Genomic DNA, 10,603 nt, shown 5'->3' on the forward strand with positions numbered 1-10,603 from the left:
CACACTCGAGAGACACACACACACACTCGAGAGACACACACACACTCGAGAGACACACACACACACTCGAGAGACACACACACACACACACACACACACTCGAGACACACACACACACACACACACACACACACACACACACACACACACACACACACTCGAGACACACACACACTCGAGACAGACACACAGACACACACTCTTTCTTATTTTTATTCTCTCTCTCTCTCTCTTCTGTCCTTCTTTCTTTTCCACTTTCCTTTTCTATCTTCCTTTCTTCCCTCTCACTTACCTTTTATCTGACTTTCTTTCAACGTCACTCTCAAATTTACTTTATCTTTCCCTCTTTCCTTTATCAGCTTCTCAGTCTCTTTCTTTCTTCTCTTTTTTTAAAATCTTTGTACCCTCCTCTCTAGTTTTTTCCCCTCCTCTTTCTGCTTTTCTCTCTCTCTCTCACCCGAGACTGGGAGCGATGCCGGTCTCGATGAGAGGAACGCTCGGCTGCTGACTCTCCTTCTTCTCCTTTTCATCCGGATCATCTGCAAACCTGAAACAGGAATTTCACACAATCTGAACATCGCACTGACTCTTTATACCTTTACATCTGTGTACTGCGTTCAGATCTGATCATTCTACTGAACCCTGTGAAATGATAGCGTCTGTACGCTTTAATGCTTTTAGGTGTGTGGATTTTTTGCTAAACCAAATACAAAGACAAGGAAGAAAACATAAAACACTAAACACACATGACTCCTGCTCTCATATCTAATCCGCTCGTGTGTGAATCACATAAAAGCACGTTTTTACCACGAGCACTACTTTAAAATTTCATATGATGACAAAATGTCAGAAGATTGGGCGTGCCAATAACTGTGACATTGTTTTATTTCTTTATTTACTTAAATTTGACCAGCGTTTTTCTATATTTGTGGAATAAATTGATTTCAAAAAGGTTACATTTCTCTCATATTTTCAGTGCCAGATACGGGGGGTGTACACCTCGGGCTTCCACACAGTACGATTCGATTCATAAGGAAACGATTCAATTCGTAAGGAAACGATTTGATTCATAAGGAAACGATTCGATATTTGGCAATACCGCTGAATCTGATACAGTACAATTTGATTCATAAGAAAACGATTCGATTCATATGGAAACGATTCGATTCATATGGAAACGATTCGATTCATATGGAAACAATTCGATTCATAAGGAAACAATTCGATTCATAAGGAAACGATTCAATTCGTAAGGAAACGATTTGATTCATAAGGAAACGATTCGATATTTGGCAATACCACTGAATCTGATACAGTACAATTTGATTCATAAGGAGACGATTCAATTCATAAGAAAACAATTCGATTCATATGGAAACAATTCGATTCATATGGAAACAATTCGATTCATAAGGAAACGATTCAATTCATAAGGAAATGATTCGCTATTTGATGATACCGTTGAATCTGATACAATATGATTTGATTCATAAGGAAACGATTCGATTCATAAGGAAACGATTCGATTCATAAGGAAATGATTCGCTATTTGATGATACCATTGAATCTGATACAATATGATTTGATTCATAAGGAAACGATTCGATTCATAAGGAAACGATTCGATTCATAAGGAAATGATTCGCTATTTGATGATACCATTGAATCTGATACAATATGATTTGATTCATAAGGAAACGATTCGATTCATAAGGAAACGATTCGATTCATAAGGAAATGATTCGCTATTTGATGATACCATTGAATCTGATACAATATGATTTGATTCATAAGGAAACGATTCGATTCATAAGGAAACGATTCGATTCATAAGGAAATGATTCGCTATTTGATGATACCATTGAATCTGATACAATATGATTTGATTCATAAGGAAACGATTCGATTCACAAGGAAACGATTCGATTCATAAGGAAATGATTCGCTATTTGATGATACCGTTGAATCTGATACAATATGATTTGATTCATAAGGAAACGATTCGATTCATAAGGAAACGATTCGATTCATAAGGAAATGATTCGCTATTTGATGATACCATTGAATCTGATACAATATGATTTGATTCATAAGGAAACGATTCGATTCATAAGGAAACGATTCGATTCATAAGGAAATGATTCGCTATTTGATGATACCATTGAATCTGATACAATATGATTTGATTCATAAGGAAACGATTCGATTCATAAGGAAACGATTCGATTCATAAGGAAATGATTCGCTATTTGATGATACCATTGAATCTGATACAATATGATTTGATTCATAAGGAAACGATTCGATTCACAAGGAAACGATTCGATTCATAAGGAAATGATTCGCTATTTGATGATACCATTGAATCTGATACAATATGATTTGATTCATAAGGAAACGATTCGATTCACAAGGAAACGATTCGATTCATAAGGAAATGATTCGCTATTTGATGATACCATTGAATCTGATACAATATGATTTGATTCATAAGGAAACGATTCGATTCATAAGGAAACGATTCGATTCATAAGGAAATGATTCGCTATTTGATGATACCATTGAATCTGATACAATATGATTTGATTCATAAGGAAACGATTCGATTCATAAGGAAACGATTCGATTCATAAGGAAATGATTCGCTATTTGATGATACCATTGAATCTGATACAATATGATTTGATTCATAAGGAAACGATTCGATTCATAAGGAAACGATTCGATTCATAAGGAAATGATTCGCTATTTGATGATACCATTGAATCTGATACAATATGATTTGATTCATAAGGAAACGATTCGATTCATAAGGAAACGATTCGATTCATAAGGAAATGATTCGCTATTTGATGATACCATTGAATCTGATACAATATGATTTGATTCATAAGGAAACGATTCGATTCACAAGGAAACGATTCGATTCATAAGGAAATGATTCGCTATTTGATGATACCGTTGAATCTGATACAATATGATTTGATTCATAAGGCTACGATTTGATATTTGATGATACTATAAAACACGAGTTTCCAAACTAGGGGTCGTTACCCCACGTGGTGTCGCTTGATTTACGCAAGGGGTAACAATAGATACTCATAATCTCCTCTTTTATTTCATTTTTTTTTTACTAATTAATTTATAATTTAAATATTGGACTTTGTGCCACATTTAAATTAATAGCGTACATGTTTTTTTTAGTCTTTTTCAGGATCCTGACACGCTGCACTAGCGTACTTCAGCAATAAAAATAGACAAATTTCCCATCAATCTATCTCCAGGTTTCCTATTACAGATAATTTTTAAAATCTCTCATGTGGCCTTTAAACCTACCGAAAGCTCTGTTTTGCGTATCAACGTTCTGGATTTTCTAGACTTCAGCGTAGATTTCTCTGATATTGTCAGTGAGATTAAGCTGATTAACCACAAAGACATTTTCATAACCTTTACTAAGGGTGCCAATAATTCTGGAGCTGATTATATATTATGTGTTGTATTGTATTGTGATGTTAAACAAATAACTAACTAACGAAAAGGACATCCCAGAACACGCTTCGAGTCGTACCTGTCGGAAACTTTCGGACTCTTCAACACGATGACGTTCTCTTGATCTTTCGCAAACTCCACGACCAGCGTGTGACCCAGAATCCTCATCTGATGGAGCCTCCGAAGAGCCTGCGACAAGGTGAAGGGAAGGAAGGAGGGAAATAAATCCAACAAGGCGTCTTTTATTATTTATGGAAAGCACCGGCTGAAACGTTACTAATGTGAGGAAGAGGGAAAGGGGGCGGGGCTTCCAGTCACTCACTCAACATGGAAGAGTTCAAAACACCTGCTGTCAATCATTCCAGATTGCTATTTAACAAAAAAAAAAAAAAAAGAAAAAAAAAAAAAGACAGACTGCTCTTTTGAGTGTTTTTGAGTAACAGCTCGTGGCACTCCAGTGTTAAAACCGCAGAGCTCCTAAACTAAGCGTGTGAGGATTTACTTTGAGTCCAAGAATAAATAAATTATAAATTTCCATATTTTGGTTACTCTGCTACTTCATTACTGCCGCTTCCAGACACTTAGATATTTACGATTCAGTTTTACGATGTACTATTTATTGTCCTCGTGTTTACTGTTCTGCTTTATTTTATAGAAATAAACCCATGGGTTTAGTTCAACACAGATCGTCATAGGGTTTATTTAGTTTGGTTAGCATGATGTAATTTCTATTGGCTAGCTTGCAACCTTGTTGGCCAGCGACTAAAAACAAACTAAACTAATAGCTACCGTAACTAATAGTTAGCAACATTACTGTTGCTAATGCCTTTCTAGAGATTTTTTTCCCCTTTCCTTCTGAACCGATGTACATCAGAGTGACACTTAAACTGTAGACAACATAATGCTGCGACAAGCAGGACAGCTTAAGTGCAAAGTGGTGTGTTAAAGTGGTGTGTCTGTGGTTGTGGTCTGGAACAAACAAACAGAGAAAATTACTGTATTGTTAGCCAAAAAAAAAATTTCTAGATCTACCGCCATCTATTAATGCGCATACAGAAATATATGTTAATTACAGAGAAGCTGTGTTTAAATATCTTAAACCATAATAGCATAATACTTCAGATCTGATGTTGTCTGCAGAAATAAACAGTGTGTGTGTGTGTGTGTGTGTGTGATCCATGGTTTTCGTGGTTATATGGCATCGTCTCAACCACTCGTGTCCAAATTCGTGTGTGTTTATGTCTAATAAGTGTTTGTAATGTCAGTGTGCACTTATAGTGTTACCATGAATCCATTTTTCTGGCTGAATAGATAAGACATAGAAATAGAGGCGCTGTTCACACCTGGTGTTCACACCTGTATCGAGTGTATCGAGCCGAGACACGGAGCCGTTCACATCTGGCATGACGAACATGTCTCCTGTTCGGATTTCGTACGTCGTTTCCGTTGGAGGAAGCAGAAATGCTGCGAATTCTATCTCATCTACCTTTACGGACCGTTTCAAATGTTGTAATCGCGTGGCTTATTACTGTCGTATTATCCTGGATTTGTTAGGAGATGTAGGATATGAGGGGTGTGTGTGTGTGTGTGTGTGTGTGGTTTCTGTTTCTGTGCTTGTGAATGAGACGTGCTGGAGTGTTACCGAGGTGCTCTTACCTTCGAGGCTGAAGTCTCGCTGTTGAACGTAGCAAAAGCGGTGTGTTTCTAAAAAAAAAAACAGAGGTGATCATTTAACTCTCACACCAGCAAATGAAAGAGAGGTGTAGCACTTGTGTATCATTAGATGATAAAGCGACGGCGTGTCGTTATGGAGACGTACTAAAGGGCCTTTATCGGAGAGCACGCGCACGGACGAGGCACCGAAGTACACCAGCAGGTCCTCCTTCTCCTCTCGGCTCAGGTCTGCAGGCAGGTGCCTCACGATCAGGGTCTTACTGCGCTTAGTGGGGGCGCTGTCCTCGTCCTGCTGCGCCATGACTCACACCTACACACACACACACACACACACACACACACACACTGAGAAATTAACAGACCAAAACATACAACGATTAAGATTTAAAACTAATGTTCATGTGGCACTGATTTCACTAGAATGGTCAAAACGAGGAGGCGGAGCTAAGCACCAAAACAAACTTAATATTCATAACATGAAGCGGGAAAAAAAATTTTGTTAGAAGAGAAGAACACACTCAAAAATCACTCAGTCTCAGAGACTTTTATTCCACTTTAGTGACTTTAACAACCAATCACAGATCGTCACTGTTTCCCGACGACCAATCACAGATCAACATTGTTCCCGACGACCAATCACAGATCAACATTGTTTCTGATGACCAATCACGGATCGTCACTGTTTCCAGACGACCAATCACAGTTCGTCACTGTTTCCAGACGACCAATCACGGATCGTCACTGTTTCCCGACGACCAATCACGGATCGTCACTGTTTCCCGACGACCAATCACGGATCGTCACTGTTTCCCGACGACCAATCACAGATCGTCACTGTTCCAGACGACCAATCACAGATCGTCACTGTTTCCCGACGACCAATCACAGTTCGTCACTGTTTCCAGACGACCAATCACGGATCGTCACTGTTTCCCGACGACCAATCACGGATCGTCACTGTTTCCCGACGACCAATCACGGATCGTCACTGTTTCCCGACGACCAATCACGGATCGTCACTGTTCCCGACGACCAATCACGGATCGTCACTGTTTCCCGACGACCAATCACAGATCGTCACTGTTCCAGACGACCAATCACAGATCGTCACTGTTCCCGACGACCAATCACAGATCAACATTGTTTCTGATGACCAATCACAGATCGTCACTGTTTCCAGACGACCAATCACAGATCGTCACTGGCTACGTTTACATGCACATCAAATTCTGTTTAAGGTCTATATTCGAGTTGGGAATATTCGTATTCCGAATATGAATACGGCGTTGGAATATTCCTGAGCACATGGTCAAATTTCCGATTAAATTTCCGATTAAAGCAGGCATATTCCACGGACGGGAATCTGAATTCGTAGAATCCAAATATCGTCTTAATCTGAAGACAAATCTCGGCCAATCAGATTGCAGCGTTTACGTGACTCAAAACTAATTAAAATATCGCCAAATTCCGATTAATATCAGAGTATTGACGCGCATGTAAACGTAGCTATTGCTCCAAACGCTATTGTACGTGTTTTCAGAAAATCCTTTTTTTATTTTAATATGCAAATGACCACGACAACTCAATGAATATGCAAATTAATCTATGGCGTCACCAGGCGACTTTTGGATCACACATTACCTACTTTCCCCTGAAATTAGTCTGCAACACTGGAACACATTCTACTGCTACATGCTAATTATTCTATATAAGATTATCTAATCTAATCCGGATAAATTAATCTGGATAAATTAATCTGGATAAATTAATCTGGATAAATTAATCCGGATAAATTAAGCTAGCTAGCTTTATCCTGCCTCGCTGCATACTTTTATTTTACTGCTGTTACATTTATTTCCTCATCATTTCTCACTTATTCCGCGTCACACTGCTGTTTCAGCTCTTAAATAATTTCGCAAAAATAAATAAACATAAATAAATAAATAAAAGCAGCTCGCTAGTTAACGTTATGTTAGTTAGCTTAGCACGCTAGCACTCTTAGCACTCTAAGCTAATCAGGTTAGCAAAAGGTGTGTGAATTAACACAAAAAGCTCAAAACAGAAACATTTTGTCTTTTAAAAGACCCACGATTATTATAATATATTTTTTAAAACAGTAATAATCATAATTTCGCGCACACATACCCGGTTGAAATTGGCTCCACAAGCAGCGGTCGTGTCTCAAACCGCACTGCTAGCGCCCTACGCGCTACACACAGTACTGGAAGCCGTTATTTCACACCCTACATAGGACATTAATGTAGGGAGCAGGCCGCCATTTTGAGATACATCCCTGTTTTCGGAAGGCGGGTTTAATCCAGGAAGACCGCAGGAGTTCTGATCGCGGATTGGTTAACATACTGACGAGCCTTAATCTGAACCGCAATGATTGGCTTCTGAAATGTGTCAATCATTATGTCTTTCTGTTTTGTGATTGGTTAAGGAGGTGACGTTGCTTCTATTTAGGATTTGATTGGTGCGCAGAAATGTCAGTTATTTAACCGTCCAACAGATGTCAGTGTTGCTAATTCACCCATTTTCACTCAGTTACAGCTGAAGCCAGGCTGAACAGCAGGGTGGGCCTGGGTACAGCAGGGTGGGCCTGGGGTTTGAGAAAGAAAACTCAAATGCCAGCTGTCACTCAGAAGCACTGTTGCTAACCTAGAGACTTTTCAGACCCTTTTAACAACTTTAGTGACTTTTCAGACCCCTTTAATGACTTTTCAGACCCTTTAGCGACTTTTCAGACCCTTTTAGCGACTTTTCAGACCCCTTTAGTGACTTTTCAGACCCCTTCAGCGACTTTTCAGATCCTTTACCGACTTTCCAGACCCCTTTAGCGACTTTTTAGACCCCTTTAGTGACTTTTCAGATCCTTTAACGACTTTTCAGGCCCTTTAATGACTTTTCAGACCCTTTAGCGAATATTCAGACCCTTTAGCGACTTTTCACACCCTTTAGGGACTTTTCAGACCTTTTTAGTGACTTTTCACACCCTTTAGCGACTTTTCAGATCCTTTAACGACTTTTCAGGCCCTTTAATGACTTTTCAGACCCTTTAGCGAATATTCAGACCCTTTAGCGACTTTTCAGACCCCTTTAGCGACTTTTCATACCTCTTTAGTGACTTTTCAGACCCTTTAGCTACTTTTCAGACCTTTTAGCGACTTTTCAGACCCTTTTGTGACTTTTCAGACCCTTTAGCGACTTTTCAGATCCTTTTAGAGACTTTTCAGATCCTTTTAGCAAGTTTTAAGACCCTTTAGCATCTTTTCTGATCCTTTAGCAACTTTTCAGACCCTTTAGCAACTTTTCAGACCCTTTAGCTACTTTTCAGACCCTTTAGCAACTTTTCAGACTCTTCAGTGATTTTTCAGATCCTTTAGTGACTTTTCAGACCCTTTAGCGACTTTTCAGATCCTTTAGTGTCTTTTCAGACCCCTTTAATGAAATCCAGAAAATCCTGAAACTAACGGAAATTGGACAATCTGAGGGAACTTACTCATGTATAGTTGAGTACAAAAGTCTGAACACCCCCTTATAGAAAATGATATCACTTGGGTTTTTTTCTGTTATTAACTAACACTAACACCTTGATCATTGTTATTACTTGTGATAATTAAGAGACACACTGAACATTGTGTTGCTATAAATGATGTTTCTTTGTCTGCTGTATTGTGTGCTAAGGCTGTGAAAATTCACATCATGTGATTAAAACGTTAACTAACATAACTAAGCCACATGGGTTTGTTTTTATTTCCATGAACGAAAAAAAGAATAAAAATGTATAATTTGTATATTACACCGGAAATAAATAAAGAAATCATTCTGCATAAATGGTGTTTTATTACTCTTATACCACAGCGATTTGACAACAATTACAATCTTCTACTAATTAAATTACAACATGTCTTACATTTTATTGTAAGTATAGTTACATTAAATGTTGTGGAATGTCCATGAAACAAGTTAGTTCCTGTTCTCACTTACGTTACAGCAGCTATAAACAGTCGTTCCCTCACCAGCCTCTCTTTTCTCTCTCTCTTGATGTTAATAAGACAAATGCAGTGTTATGGAGAAATCACAAAGAAGCGTAAACTCCTCTGTCCTGAAAATGTCTGAAAACTTAAAGTTACAGCTTTACATCTGAGGTATGTGTTATTTTTAACTAATAGTCTGTTAACAGTGTAGACTTCGGGAGAGCTGAAATTCCTCCTTTTAGCCACCAGATGTCAGTGTTGTCAATAAAATAAACCATTTTGACTCATTTCCTCCAGCTGTAACAAATGTAACAGATTGTCTTTATAGAAGTGAAAATATTGACAAATTGACTGGATTAAGAAAAATCCTCCTGAATAATAAATCCATGACTCCGGCATGTTTGTACACACGTAGAGAACACAGTCATGTGTCTCACACTTCGGTTTTGTCTTGTCCAGATCCTCAGTGGCTCAGAGAGACAGTCGTCTGTGTGTGTTTTATTTCCTCCTACAGTGTTTCATCATCGCGTCTGAGCGTCTGAGTGCTGGGAGGAAAACACAGCGTAATGTAGGGAAGCGCTTTAATGATGCTGAGGCTCATAATTTACCTTTAATTGTGTTTACAGATTTACTTTATACACTAAATGATCAGTTGTGAAGTCGGAGGAGTCAGGAGAGACTGTCTGTCTGAGCACATGGAGGCATTTTTTTTAGACTCCAGAAGATTTAATGTTTAGAGTTTGATGTACAGTTACTTTACTTTTTCTAAAACATAGGAAAAGGGGTGGAGCTGAGCTGCTTTGTTCCACATGAGGGTGGAGCTTATTTCTGGGCCAGAAACAAAGTAAACAGAAGTAGTGAGATCTAGTACATTAGAATATTACAAATCAGTTGTAATAGATGTGTTTAAAACACAATTCGGATTATTACAAATCTAGGGAAAAAAAAGTTTAATTATTACAGACTGCACCTTTAAGGCTGATCGGTACTTGTTATTGTGGGATCAGTGGAATCACATTCAATGGTTACATTTAAAATACTGCTAAATCACATGAGCTAGCGTGTTTCACGTGACGTTAGCGACATTAGTGACTGTTAACTAGGCTAAAAACAGAGCACAGAAGTGCTCCAAAGTGTAAGCCTTGTTGTAATAGTGGATAAAGTCTCTTGTCTTATATGAATATAAAATTATCAGCTAGCGTTGTTTCTCTGTAATAAAGTTATGTTAAATTTTTTTATGTAAATAATTTCTTATGTAAAATTTTAAAGTATTTTCTTGTATAAATCATTTCTTACATAAAGTTTTTGTTAAGTAGTTGTTAAGTAAAGTTTTTCAGTTTGCGTATATAATGCTGTAATAGAGTTATGTAAAAAAAATAAATACGTAAATAACTTCATAAATATTACATAAATATTTCTTATGTAAACCTTTTTCTTACGCAAATATTTTCTTAAGTAAA

General features: G+C 37.9%; 1 protein-coding gene across 3 annotated transcripts in view; it reads right to left on the bottom strand.

The window, feature by feature from the left end:
- The window catches only part of rnpc3 (RNA-binding region (RNP1, RRM) containing 3), a 28,927-nt gene extending 21,471 nt beyond the window's left edge, over positions 1-7,456 (bottom strand). For all 3 annotated transcript variants that reach the window (XR_008302540.1, XR_008302539.1, XM_034308814.2), the window contains exons 1-5: positions 7,309-7,456; positions 5,309-5,473; positions 5,146-5,193; positions 3,569-3,678; positions 458-547 (exon numbers count right to left, since the gene is read on the bottom strand). Coding sequence is in view for 1 of the 3 variants with exons in the window: in XM_034308814.2 (XP_034164705.2) it covers positions 458-547; positions 3,569-3,678; positions 5,146-5,193; positions 5,309-5,464 (404 nt within the window). In the remaining 2 variants the exon portion in view is untranslated. The remainder of the gene's footprint in view (positions 1-457; positions 548-3,568; positions 3,679-5,145; positions 5,194-5,308; positions 5,474-7,308) is intronic.
- Positions 7,457-10,603: the final 3,147 nt, after the last annotated feature.

This window comes from Pangasianodon hypophthalmus, chromosome 1 (assembly GCF_027358585.1).
Source record: "Pangasianodon hypophthalmus isolate fPanHyp1 chromosome 1, fPanHyp1.pri, whole genome shotgun sequence".
Classification (NCBI taxonomy): domain Eukaryota; kingdom Metazoa; phylum Chordata; class Actinopteri; order Siluriformes; family Pangasiidae; genus Pangasianodon; species Pangasianodon hypophthalmus.